The following is a 13,498-nucleotide window of genomic DNA, read 5'->3' on the forward strand; positions in this document are numbered from 1 at the left end:
TGCTGTAATGTGTAGCCCGAAGTTACGATTCTGCTCCCTTTTCTATGGTTTTAAGGGTGCTGAAACCCGCTCTCCCCCACCACGAACACTGTCAGTACTTCTCAGAAGACTAAAGAGCTAAGACTCAAGATCTTGGGAAAAGATGGGGCAGGAATTAGTGGAGAGAAGGGGGCACGAGGAATGGGAAGAAATGTAGTCTGGCCTCTTCTTATCAGCTGCCGCTCGATCTTGAAGCTGGCAGGCAGCTCAGGGTCAGAGCCAAGATGACTCAACCCTCCCGGGCCAGGGTCAAAGGAGAGCCCAACAGTCCCTCTTCCTCTGGCCTCTTCCCAGAGACCAGCAGGTGGCACCATCCCACTGCCACTGTTTTCAAAAGTTTGGCCAGAGACTAGGGGAGACTCTCAGCTGGGCTGAGAGCAGGAATGTCTCCCCATTTGGACACCCTCCCCCTGGCACCTAGGTGCCGAGTCTAGGGGCCCTTGAGGGATGGGGGAGCAAGGCCTGCTGATGAAGTTTCTTTAGCGCTCAAAGCGAGGGAAGAGGGGCTTGCAGCCTGCCCCAGGAGGCGCAGGGGCCCAGAGTTGGGGTGGAGGGGGTGGGTGGGGAGGGAAGCAGCCGCCAGCCGCCTGAGCACACTAATCTCTCTTCCATCTCTGCAGGGGAAGGCGGCTCATATCTTACACCCTGCTCGGCTCTGTGGTACTCGGCACAAGGGGAGGGGGTGGGAAACAGCTGAGTGGGCGCTGATGTCTGTGAATTATCACCACTGACTGCCGGCCTGGAGCAGCAGCCAGTTAGGTGTTTAGTTGGTCCCCACTGAGTGAACTGAAGAGAAGGTGATAATGGAACAACTGTGGAAGGGGAGGCCTTGGGGGTGGGGTGGGAGTACCTTCATCCCAACCCTCTTAGTTAGGTAGCTTATCTGACCCCAGACAGGAGGCCCTGCTTGCAAAGGCCCCGGGAAGGAGGAGGGCAGAGAGGAAGAAGGGCGAGGGAGAAGAGTGGCCTCCACTCTGACACTTTTGTGCCTGAGGAGTATGACCCCCCTTACCTGGAGGCTGGTGGCTGTATAATATAGGGGTGCTCGATGCCCCAGAAGTGGGCCGGTGTCAACGTGGGAATGAGCGGGGGCCACCACCTTCTCTCCAGATCGGCTGGACCTGTGTGTAAGGCCCCCTCAGCACTGAAGCAGGGAAAGGGGAACTTCCACTGGCCAGAGACACAGCTGCCACACTGTCGTACGGGTCCTATATAATTTTTATTTTTGGAAGTTTAAGTAGATACAGCAATATACAAAAAAAAAAAAAAAAAAAGGAACCCACAATAATATAACTTTTTACACTATGAAGTATACATTGGCATTTGATGCAGCGGCCAGGACAGTAGCTTTCAAACCACTGTAAAAGTAGGTTACGTGATGGAGGGGACCCCCTCGGCTGGGCGGGGGTTGGGCAGGGGCAGACAGTGGGGAGAAAGCAGGCAGGTCCTGGACGATTTGCTTCTTCAAGGGACTGGCTGGACCAAGTCTCAGCTCCTCTCAAAAGAACTTTGCTACAATCAGAGTGCAACCCAGATACACATGCTACCTGAAAGCCCCAAACTTTACAATATCCATCTGCTCCAGATCCTTGCCCCGGGTCCCTTGAACTAAATCTTCTCTCAGTTTACGAGTCAAGCTTATCATGAATTGAAAGAATGTTGCTGGAGAAGGGAGCACCCTGTACTACCTGTCAACTGTCTCTGGGCAGGAGGACAGGGGACATGGATGGCCAAGGGCAACCCTCTTGTCTTGGAGAGAGGGTCCTCATCCCCTACTTCAGGAACTGGCTCCTTTGGGTGTAACAAACAGCATTCCACAGAAACTCTGATCAACTGAGACAAGGTGGTTTTGGACCACCCACAATAGCCAGGCCTCTGAGCCAGAGGCGGCCCCAACATCAGACCACCTCTCATGCTCCTACGTGTTTCGAAGTACACCGTCAATTTCACCTGTTCTGCCTCATCTGTAGGGCCCCAAGGGGCAGGAGACAGTCGCCAGTGCTGGGGGGAGGCTGGGTGTATACTCCCTCACTCCCTCATATGAGGGACAGACAGTTTATCAGTAAGCCTTTGCCCCTGAGTTAACCAAGTGAAGAAATGATTCCAGGTGCTGTGGGAAGTCACCAAGAAACTGGGATAAGAACCACATTCCCTGAGCTCAGTCAGACCCTTGGCTGGGGCCCCATACTCTGAGTCATGTTCAACCTGTAACTCTCTTCCTCTTATTCCAGGAGGTCCTGAGACCAGGACTCCTAAAACAAACAGGACAAGGGACCTTTGGACACCGAAAGAGCCATGCCACAAGGGGGGTCAGGTGGACTGAGGGAAGGAAGGAGAATCATCCCATCCCTTATAAGGCACCCACAAAACCTCCTGGGCTCTGAAATAGGAGTGCAAGTCCACGGGGGAAGGGAGGACAGGTTGTAAGTGCTCCTCTGCCCAGCCTTACCTACCAACAGGCCAATACATACAAGGGAAAATAAAAACTCTGCTTATAAAAAAAAATCTAGAATGTTCAGGTTCTCCTTCAACCTTCCTATTTCAAAACCAAAGGCCACGCCACAGTGTCAGATGTCTTTTAAGGGTTGGATCTGAAGCCCATTTCAGGATTTATATAAAGTATCAGCCTGACGAAAGCTGAATGCCTAAAGCACCAAAGAGGCTATTAACTGAGTTGTCTTAAATACAGAAAAGACTATGCTGATACAGTGTCTTTTGCCCTTTAATTTTTTTTTTCTTTTAAATTTAAAAAGAAACCTAGGGGCTTTGAAAGTCCTGTCTTCTATTTAGACGTTAGCAAGGTTAAAAGTGCAATGCCAGGGGTATGCATATGTAGCTAGAGGCAGCCTGTGGCATTAGCTTACAGAAATAGGCAGAGGGATGCCGCTGGCACAGGAGGCACTTGTCTTACAACCACAGCAAGCTGCTGAGAAAGGAGGGCAGGGGGCGAGAGAAGACAAGACACTGCCTTTCCCTCCCTCTCGCCATCCCTTCCACAGCCCCTGATCACAGTCTAGGAGGACACGTTCTTATTTGCATTTAGATAAAAGCGTATCACCCACATTCATTCATTTCTCTATTTTAAAAAGTGCCCAGATTGCTCATAGATAGATAACAGAAGTAGGAGATTGAAAGAAAATCTGGAACCACAACGTTAGGGATTCAGACGCTCTGGGGTTTGGCTGCTTAGGGGTGGTCGAACACAGGAGGTGCCTCTGTCATCTCTCTCTGCAGCTCCGGTCCTCGGCTCCTCACATGGGGGAGGTAGCACACTCTGAGGTCAGCTCCATGTCGAATGTGAGGGACTCTGGGGGGACAGACAGGGAGCGCCAGTTCAGTCGCCTGAGCACTTGGGCCGGCCGGGCACACACGCCTCATCACCGCCACCATCCAGTCTCCTGCCCTCACGGCCAGGACAGGGCTGGCTGGCTAATCCAGGTTTGCTCGCCTCCCTGCCGGGTCTCGTCCTCAGGAAGGACTCCGTCCCCTTCCTACCTTAACTACTTCCCAACTCTCCATGTGTGAGGAAGATCTAGGGCTGCCATGCTGAATGAGGCCGCCTGGAGCCAGCCACAGGCAGCTACTGAGCACCTGAAAGGTGGCTAGTCCGAATCGAGGCGGGCTGGAGCCGCAAAACACCCAGCGGATTTCAAAGACTCAGCATGAAAAAAACCTCATTCATTTGTTTCACACACATTGAAATGATAGTATTTTGGATTTATTGGGTTAAATAAAATATATGACTAAGATTAACCTCACCTGTTTCTTTTTACTGTTTTTAATGTGGCTACTGGAAAATGTACACTCACACACGTGGTGTGTATCCCCTCTCTACTGGAGAGTTCTGCTCTAGAACCTTCTCCTACAATCCATATGCTCCAGCTCTTGGCTCTGTACATGGGGCATCGCAGAAGGGGGCCTGATTTCCCTCACAGGGACAAAGTCTGCCAACCAAATACTCACCAAACTGCCCTCCTGCTGAGGGCTCAGCACCTTCACCATTATTTCCAAACTGCATCAATGAATCTAAAGTGCGGGGGGACATCGGCAGGTCAATGGTATTGCTGCAGGTCGTTCTGTAGGAAATGGGGAGCCGTGGGAGGGGAAAGGGCCGGGTTGACAAGACACAATGGAGGAAAAAAAAAAAAAAGAACAAAACACACACACACAAGCCATCAAACTCTGGTCTCCAACAGAAAAATAAAAGCTCAAGCTTTTTAAACACACAAAGTCACTGAGTATTAAACATTGCCCAGGGCCTTCCAACCCTTTGCAGGAAAACTCTCACCCAGTGTCCCATTCCCAGGGGTAACTGAGGACATTAAAGGAAGGCAAGATTGGGAAGGTAAGCCACTTACGGTGTCACACAGATAAACTTGGTCTTCAGGTAAGGGGCAGCACCTGGGAAGAGGAAAGTGGGGGCTTATTGACTGGGACCCCACTCTGGGTACAAGGCAGGAGAAAGCCGGCTGCCTCACCAGGCCTGACTTGAAATCATTCCATCCTTGAGCAGAGACTGTTTTGAACGTCTGTCCCCCTTCAGGGCTGCCCTCCCTCACTGTAAACTATTTGGTGTTCTTGGCGCTTCCGGCTTGGAAGGAAGTTCAATTCTTTCCATAAAGCTTTCCTTCACTACAGAGACTTTTCAATATACCCTTGTCCACGTGAGCCCAGACGAATGCCAGCATTGTGTTCATTCTTTCCCTGGATTGTGCGATCGTTTAACTGCCTGTATGTGGTCTGAGGATTGTATACTGGCTGGGTCGTATCTCTGAGATAACTTCTCTGCACACAAAGCGGAGCGTATGCAGTCCAAGCACAGCGTCCTGCTCAGATACCAACGTCACCGAATCTTTCAGAGATCGTGGAGCCGCTAATGGTTGTGGTTCCAAAGCCAAGAGTTACACCTTCTATTCCTAACGGCACTAATCTGCCTCTATTACATTGTTAGGTGAGGTTATCAATAACTTTCTAAGCGGATGACTATATCACACAAAAAGCAACCTCTCTATAAAGGGAAGGGGTCTGTGATGCAGCACAATTGACTCTGGAAAACAGGAGGCCTGGGCCTCCTTACGTCTTCAACAGCAAAGAGACCTGGGGCAAGGGGCAAGGCACTTGCTCTACAATATGATGGGGGGAAGGGAGAAGGAGGTGCCCTCTGTGATTTACATTTCTTGTTCTATAGTTAGAAACGTGAGGATTAGAATAAATGATTTTAGGTGCTAAATGCTTACAACAAGAGGTCAAGAAAGCTTGGAGACACTGGCATGAAATTCAGGGGATTCAGGCAAACAAATAGTGTAGGAGGCATGGGGCAGGGTGTGGTGGGCTGAGAGAAGCACAGTTCTAAAGCTTAGTTAGGGCTTATGGAAAAATTGAGGGATCAAAAGCATGATGACAATCTCAAAAAAGACATCGCCATCTTTAGATTCTGCCATCTAAGTTTATTTTGGGCCAAGAAATAGATTCATTCACTGCAGAATCCAAAGAAGATACTGAGACAGGCTTCTTGTGTCTTAGAAATCCATTTGGCCCTGACCTGAGGGGACCTGCCACCCCAAACAGAAAAGGATTTAATTCCCCAGTGATCAAAGTAGCTGAGAAAAATAGCTTTAGCCTTAGAGGGAACAGTAGAAGCAAAGCCGATTTATGGCTCCATACAAGGTTGTAAATGTACTTTATCCAGTTTGTAGGATTAAGGAATTTGTCACTTCTAAGAGTGGACTCTTTCCCTCAAGCTGTAACAAAATACTGTATGGGCTTCTGGTTGGAGAAGGAAGGAGGAATGAAGAGTCCTGGGCAGATAATCTATCTCTGAGAGATAACAATATCTTCATGATGGGGGTAGAGAGAAAATGGTCACAGACCCACTCCCACGATTCCCATTTTAATACAGGGGCTCCATATACACAGACAACAGCCAGCCCCACACGACCCCTGACCCCATTTCCATGCTCACACCACACCGAGCCCATCCGTGCACATTGCTTACACTAGCCTTCCCAGGAGGCAGGCAAAACACAAGTACTTAGTTCCATTTTTGTGACTGGCATATGCCCCTGAAGAAACACCGAGGTCTCCAGGCAGGAAAGGACCTTGCCTCTCGGTCACGCAGGAAGGACAGATGGAAATGGAGGGCACAACCTCAGATTGGGAACTTGGATCTTGAAAGCAAAATTAGTCAAAGGGCCAACACTTGGATCTAAATGTCCTCTGCAGAAGGAACAAAGAGTAGTGTGACAGAGGCTGATAAACAGATCTCCCAACTGAAGCACAACGTGGGAAGAGAGATAAGTAGCAGACAGGAAGTGAGAGTTAAACTTTTCGAGAGTATTTGAACAAAACTCAACACCAGAACAAGGGGGAAAAGAAAGTCAATTGTTAATGAGCTCAAATTCCCTCCTCCAATTCCAGCCCTTCCCGCCCCAAGGAATCCTTCAGAGGGCATTCCTACGAAAAAGTGGGAGGGAAGCTGGACAGCTTGTGTGTGAGCTATTTGTACAAAAACAGACTTTTCAAAACAGCTGGGGCAGGGAAGCTAACCTCCAAGGATCACTTAAGCCACTGCTGGCTCCATGATTAAGAAAAGTTCAATAAAAACAAAAATGGCAAATCACAGATTCCTCATCAAGATCTGGAGGGAGAACCCAGAGAGCCAAGAGCAGCAAATGCTGATGGGAGCAAACTAGAGGCCTCTGCCCCTCCATGTGATGACCGCACTTGAGATCACAGGCTTAATGTAAAACAACTGTATATAACTTACATAAACACCTATGCTTTTGCACATTTAAAAAAAATCTTACTTTCAGCAGCCACACATTCTAAATACCAATTCCACACGCCTCCCACCAGTTACCAGCTTGCCTTTCAAACACCACTGTCCCCAACTCTGCTCTTAAACCATGTGCTAATGCTGCTAGCACTCATTTCCTCCAAAAGCCTTTCTTCATCCCACTCGACACTGCTCACATTGTTCAGTGATGGGGAAAAGGAAACACGCCAGACTGAAGTCTGGGTTGCCAACCTTCCAGCACCTACTATGTAAGAAGCACCGTGCTGGCTGGGCATCCTGTTACTGACGAATGCAGACTCGCTTTCTCTTCAAAGCGTTTTGGGTATGTTTTTTGGGGGGAGGGTGCTCCCTGTGGGGCAGAGACTAGTGACTCTGAGTCTTCTCCTCTCTCCAACCCCCTCAGCTACCCCAAAAGCACTCACTACAAAGTTCTTTTCCATAAAGAGGAATAAAGATGGCCAGATTCCTCAGGCATTCACCTGTCTGTCTTCCAAAAATCCTGTAATTTCCTATGTTGCCCCAGAATTACATGCCTGACGTGGAAAATCAACAACTACCTGGGTCAGCCTCGGGATGCTCCTGGCTCTCCGGCCGACAATACTTCCCGAACGCCTCCTCCTTAGGGATGTCAGGGTAGAGATAGACCAGCGGGGACACGAGGATATTGGTGGCATCCATGATCTTATAGCCCATGATGATTTCCGCGAATGACATGTTATTCAGCTGCTGCTTCGTATATGGTTCCACCGACTGGATCTGGGTCTTACCTGTCATGGGATATAGGAAGGGGAGATAATGGAAATGACCTCAGAGAAAACTACCTAATTTATTTTTCCTTGACAGGAAAAGACATGCCAACCTAGCACTTGAGACCCTGGATATCCTGCCCCGTCGCCTGGCACTGTGGGTATGTTCAGCTGGCTTCTGGAGAGGCTATCCAGCTGGGTTACAGGTAATAAACACTTGAATAAATACTTGCATAAGCTATAGTAACAGGGTAGGTAAGAAAAGAGAAGAATAAAATTTAAATTGCAAATTCCTAGGCAAATACCAGCCCCTCGCGCCAGCAACACAAAATTGGCAAACCAATCCTTCAGCTGGAAAAACTTAGAGAAAAAAAGCCACCCAAGTTGTGTTTTGCCAAGTCTGAGGCAGGGAGTGCGAGGCCATCTCTTCCCACTAGGGGGCAGTGGGTGCTTGAAACTAGCAGCAGCCCCAAGAGCCGCAGCAGCAGCTGCCACCAACAGGGATGGGTGGGTGAGAGTCAAGCTTACCGCTGATGTCCTTCTCCACCCAAGTGAAGGTGACGCCTCCTTCTTTGCTGCTTTCACTGAATCTTAGCAGGAAGGTGCCTGGGGGCTTGGTGCTCAAGATGGCCCTCTCCCGTTCCTTACTGATAAAGCCCATTATGTACCTGGAGCCAAAAAAGAGCAACAAGAAGGTTTGGGTTGAACGGATCTCCCCATCCAATGGCCTGCTGAGACAGCAGGTAACCTTTTACCTGCCAAACACAAGAGTGGCAACCTACCCTTCATTCCAAAGGGCCAGGATGTACTTTTTCACAAGGTCAATGATATTGTCCAGCCAGACCCAGAAGGAGAAGCCCTTGCCAGCCATGTTTTCCTGGAGAAGAGAATAATGGGAAAGCCAAGTCTACTACCATCCCAGCTTTTTTCTTCCTGGGGGCACAGTGTTGTCAACATCTTCAGGCCTAACTACGCTCAGGCAGGTCCTCCTGGCTGCTGGACCGAGTCTTGGGCCTTCGGGCCCAGTGTCTGGGCCTACCTACCCACACCTATTCCCAAGAAGCTGTGGCAAGGCGTTAACAAGATTGCTTACTTTGCAAAATTTAGCCCATGTGATCTGACACCCTGAATAGTTCACACCGGGTCCTGAAGGAAAAAAAAGAATAAAGTAGTATAATTTTCAGCTTTGAATCAAGATCTTACTTCTTAAAACAGAACACACACTCATACACATTTGTCCCCCAATGGGCCGTGAAACCGCTGGTTTTCATGTATTGAAGGTTGCCACCACTGTGCACACGTGTGTGTACGCATGTGCACACACCCCCAAGCCCATCATTTGAGCCCCTCCCTGAGATGTTGTTTCGCCTGGCAGAGGGGTGGATGATGTATCACGTTCCCCTGCCCTTCCTAGCCAGGTGTGGTGGCCTGGGGACCAGCAGCACTCACTAAGAAAGTGGACAGCTGGTGTAACAGGGTCACACATTTAGTGGCAGCACGGGATGAAGCTACTTATAGTCCAGGTAGCATATAAATATCCTACTACATTTTTTTCTAGGGGAAAAAAATTACAAACCAACCTACAGTTTATTGAAGAAATGGACAGGAATGGCGAGCCTATGGCTCCGCCATCTAACAGGCACTTAAAATATCTTCCTAAGATTAGACAAATCTGGGAGGGGGAGGGAGACAACCACCAAGAGAAAAGAAATCTGCCTCCCACCTCATCAGAACGATCATTAGGAGGCCAACTTTCCCTGCACCTAACTGCCCGCTCCCAGCTGTGGGAGCGCACAGTTTCTGGCCCCAGCACAGGGCCTCGCTTAGTGAATTTTCCTGAATGCAGAGCCAGATTCCGTTTTTGAGGAGGGGAGGAGGGACAACAGGTAAAATGCTGACCCAGGAGTTTCTCTGCCAGCGTCGTCAACTGCTCGATGCTCAGCCCTCGCTTTGTGGTGGAGGAGAACTGCCAGCTCAGCACCTCGGCCACTTGATCCCAGGTTCCAATTGGGGGCTTGGTGAAGAAGTTCACATTCTATTGAAAACAATACATTTGCTCATGCAGGTGAAAGGGCAGTGCCTGCTGACCCGCACGAGGCACCATCACAACTTCTGGGCAATGAGGAGTCAGAAGAGAAGGCGGGTGTCGTTCCAGAAGATGGGGCGCTCACCTTGGGGTTGTTGGTCAGCATGTTATACCACAAGATGGACGCCCAGGCGTTTGGCATCTGACAGATGTTGGAGATCACCACGACCGGCAAGGAGTGGGTCTGTGGAGCAAGTGGGAGATGAGGTGGGAGGCAGGGGCCCTCACGGCTTCAGAATCCTCTTCCCCCAGATCTCCCGGGGTTCAGAATAAAAGGCCATGCTGTAAGCCACACCCACTGCCACCTCTCAAGGAGGTGTGACTGAGTTGGCTGAACAACCCGGAGTGCGAAGAGTGCTGAACACAGGCCATAGGACTCGGGCTGCAGTCGGAACATAACCAGAAATTTGTAAAATCTGACTTGCTCAAAGCAGGAATCACGGTCCACACATTCCCACATATAAAACCTGGAAGGCATGCTCCAAGAAGTGAAGCTGTATCTGCCCATTAAACAGACAGGTTCCAGAAATCAAAGACTAGGATTCCTGCTTTTTCTCTTAAAGATCAAGAAAATTGGGAAAAGAGAATGTAAAGGCCATGATTTTCTGTATACTAAAGACACTGACTGTTTAAAGACTATTTTTCCCAAACTTTATAAAGTTAACTGCCGTCAATCTCTAAATACTGCTTTTCATGTCAAGTTTGCTGAAAGCTGAGTATACGTGTGTCTTCTAAGCATTCAAGCAAGACTTTACTCTCAGATGGGATTACTAACGATTTTTTGGAGGAAAATAACAAAAGTAAAAACAGGGCTTAACAAAGAGTCATCCCTGCATCTTCTGTGATAAAAATCCCATCTAGAAGTTCTTGTCCTGATTCACCCGAGTGTAGCCCTGTCCCCATTCTGCGGCAGAACTCACCTCTAGGTCAATCTTGAGGCCTTGGTGATACACCTCAGTCTCAAAGGTGATCAGGTGCAGCTCCTCGGTCACAATCAGGGAGGCCTACAGTAACGACAAGAACGTTCGGTACTAAGAGCCACAGTGGAGGACAGGACATGCCACAGCCTCACTGCATGAAAAAGGGGAATCCACCAGGTGGCCACAGACAAACTGCCAGGGACACAGCTCTGAGCATATACTCTCTTCAGCACTAAGACTCTCCAAGGCTCTGTTCCTCAACCTGATCTTTAGTGGGTTGTATTATACAACATTACACAGATCCAATAGGCTATTTACAAAATGGGTGAAGCACAGTGAATGACAAGATGATGAACACCTGTCTCCCCACCACCCAGTTTAAGGAAAAGACCGTGACCGCTGAGATTCTCTGGGTATCCTTCCCCAGTCCCGTCTTCATCCCTTTTCCCTCTGATGTAACTGCTACTTTACCTTTGGGGTTTATCGTTTCCTAGCTTTTCTTTACAGTTTTACCATAGTTATATTTAAACAATGTACACAGTGTTTAGTTTGAGGTGTCTGTGAACCTTATGCATATGGAATCATACCCTATGTGCCCTTAGTGATTCACCTTTTGCAGCCAAGTGGTGCTGTACATCATTTTCACAGCTGTATAGTATTCCATCATATGACTACACCACAAATCATTTACCCATCCTAGTGTTGATGGGTATTTATGTGAGTTGTATGGAGGGCTTATGACCAGGCTGCTGTGACACTTTGTGCATGTCTCCTGGTACATATGTGCAAAGGTTTCTCTACTGTTAAATCCTGGGAGTGGCACTGCTGGTTTATAAAAGTATGTTCATTTTTATAATGCCAAATTGTCTTCCAAAGCAACTCTAACAATTTGTACTCCTCCCAGCAGTATAGCAACCTCGTTTTGAACAAGAGCTACCAATGAATTCTAAGAAACAAAATTCCAATTCATGTTTAGAATACTCTTTTTCTGATTAAAAAAGTAATACATGTTCAGTTTAAAATACAAATATTACAGAAGCAGCATAGAGTAGCCTCGGATACTAACAGCAGCGCAAATACATAGGCACTGTTTGGTGTATATTCCTCCAGAGTTTTTCAGTGCATACGTGAACATGCAAAAAACAGTATTATGTATTTTTCAAACAAATATACTAATATACTACTCAGATTATTTTGCATCTTGCTTTTTCTAAACAAACATGCCGCATACATTTCTCTGTATCATTGTGTACTCTTTACTGTCAAGCATTATAAATTCAATCTTTTTTTATATTTTATTTTTTTAAGGCCTGCTACATTTTAGAGAAGAGGGAAGAATGGTTCGGGGGACAAATATCAGAAAAAGAACAGGGTGTCACAATTTTCTTTCTTTTTTTTTAAATTAAAAACTAGTTTTTGGTCACATTTACCTTTTTCCTATCTTTTTTTTTGAAGTTTATTCTTGACACTAAGAATCCAATAATATAAATCAATGGAAGGCAGAAAAGAAATAAAGGGGATAAAGAACAAAATAGGTTTTTCTTCTTTTCTTTTTTAAAATGTTTAACTCAGATTTCTTACAACCTTCTATCCCACCTTAGTGAGAAAAATAAGTCACCAAAGAAGGAGCCAAACAGCGTCAGCTGGCAGAAGCTGGAAGAGGAATTGGGAAAGCCCCAGGTCACGTGGCAGGCTTCTTTTCTACTAAATGGGTGTGGGTAAGGCAACAAGGGACTTTCCACTCCTCCTTAATGTAAGCTTACTCCCGGGACAACCAAGGAAATGCTCCAAGCCAGAGAACTCACGGCAGGTGTGACTTCCAACCATGTCATTTTGGCCCCCAGTGAATGACTACAGCTGAAATGGCAGGTCGATGTCTCTATTTCTGGGCAATAAGAAGACCCTTTTCCTTTCCCCATCAAAGAAAATCCTCCTAGTTGGCTTTCATCCCCAACAAAACTTACATCACAATTGGCTCGGCCCCCGTTACCACATCTTTGCTCTCTCAGGGTCTGTAAGAAAAGCAAATGGCACCTAGGTCACGTGAGGCTGTCCCCCACCCAGTCCTCTGCCAACCCTTGGAGAAGGGGAGTCTGGGCTCCTCCCACATACCAAGTGTTTGAATTCTGCAGAGAGGCTGCCGTTGTTGGATTCTTCCATGTTCATCACTTTTGTGTTTGTGCCCAGAATGTTGAATTTCCGGGATCTGAATCATAGGAGAAAAACCAGCCACAAAAGGTGACTGAGTGGCCAGAGAACAAAGTTAGACTAAATAGAAGAAAAGGACGCCTCTAGGCTGAACTCACCCTCTGAGAGCTGCAACATCCCCGGAGTCTCTGTTAAGAACACAAACTGGTGTTAATAAAACAGGCCCTGTGTTTCTTCAAAAAAATCTACTTTGAATACCTGTAATGTACTCTGATGGAAAAACTGCTGTGCTCCTGGGAATTTCTATAACCTCTTCAATTACATTTTATATGTGAAATATCAGAACCCTGTACACGCTTAAGTAGTAGACACTAGTAGACAAAGCTGGTTGTCTGCCCCAACACCTACTGTCCCCTTCCTAACAGAACCTTGCTTCTGCTCAGGTATCTTCCCATCCCCACATCCAGGGGATCCTGATCAGAACACAGCATGCCCACAGTGCAGTGGTCCCGGGGAGTGAGGACATGACCTACATTGTCTCTCTCAGACTGGGAAGGAATTATATCTCAGGCTGGATTTACATTCCCTGGCTGAACACGAACAAGGAAGCATGTGGCCTACAAGCAACCATGTTGCAATCCAGAAGGGAGACTTAGAATGCAAGTGATGAGAAGAGACGGAAGATTCTGGGTCCTCGATGCCATCAATGAGTCACTGATCTCACCGTCAGGAACCTGCCCTAACTGCATTTCCAGTAATTCCA

The 13,498-nt window shown here is 47.7% G+C and overlaps 1 protein-coding gene across 4 annotated transcripts in view; it reads right to left on the reverse strand.

Annotated features, from left to right (window-relative positions):
• Positions 1–1,239: 1,239 nt before the first annotated feature.
• STAT3 (signal transducer and activator of transcription 3) overlaps positions 1,240–13,498 on the reverse strand; it is a 51,982-nt gene continuing 39,723 nt past the window's right edge. Inside the window, exons 12-24 of one of the 4 annotated variants that reach the window (XM_081027899.1) lie at positions 12,894–12,923; positions 12,700–12,793; positions 12,552–12,599; positions 10,588–10,671; positions 9,753–9,851; positions 9,481–9,616; positions 8,675–8,727; positions 8,364–8,458; positions 8,110–8,249; positions 7,390–7,602; positions 4,398–4,440; positions 4,003–4,065; positions 1,240–3,346 (exon numbers count right to left, since the gene is read on the reverse strand). In XM_081027899.1, coding sequence (XP_080884025.1) covers positions 4,041–4,065; positions 4,398–4,440; positions 7,390–7,602; positions 8,110–8,249; positions 8,364–8,458; positions 8,675–8,727; positions 9,481–9,616; positions 9,753–9,851; positions 10,588–10,671; positions 12,552–12,599; positions 12,700–12,793; positions 12,894–12,923 — 1,060 coding nt within the window. In that variant the 3' untranslated portion in view covers positions 1,240–3,346; positions 4,003–4,040. Of the gene's footprint in view, positions 3,347–4,002; positions 4,116–4,397; positions 4,441–7,389; positions 7,603–8,109; positions 8,250–8,363; positions 8,459–8,674; positions 8,728–9,480; positions 9,617–9,752; positions 9,852–10,587; positions 10,672–12,551; positions 12,600–12,699; positions 12,794–12,893; positions 12,924–13,498 lie in introns of all 4 variants that reach the window. The other 3 variants (XM_081027897.1, XM_081027900.1, XM_081027898.1) reach the window with 3 other exon arrangements.

The sequence above is a fragment of the Rhinolophus hipposideros genome (genome assembly GCF_964194185.1).
Source record: "Rhinolophus hipposideros genome assembly, chromosome: 20".
NCBI lineage: Eukaryota > Metazoa > Chordata > Mammalia > Chiroptera > Rhinolophidae > Rhinolophus > Rhinolophus hipposideros.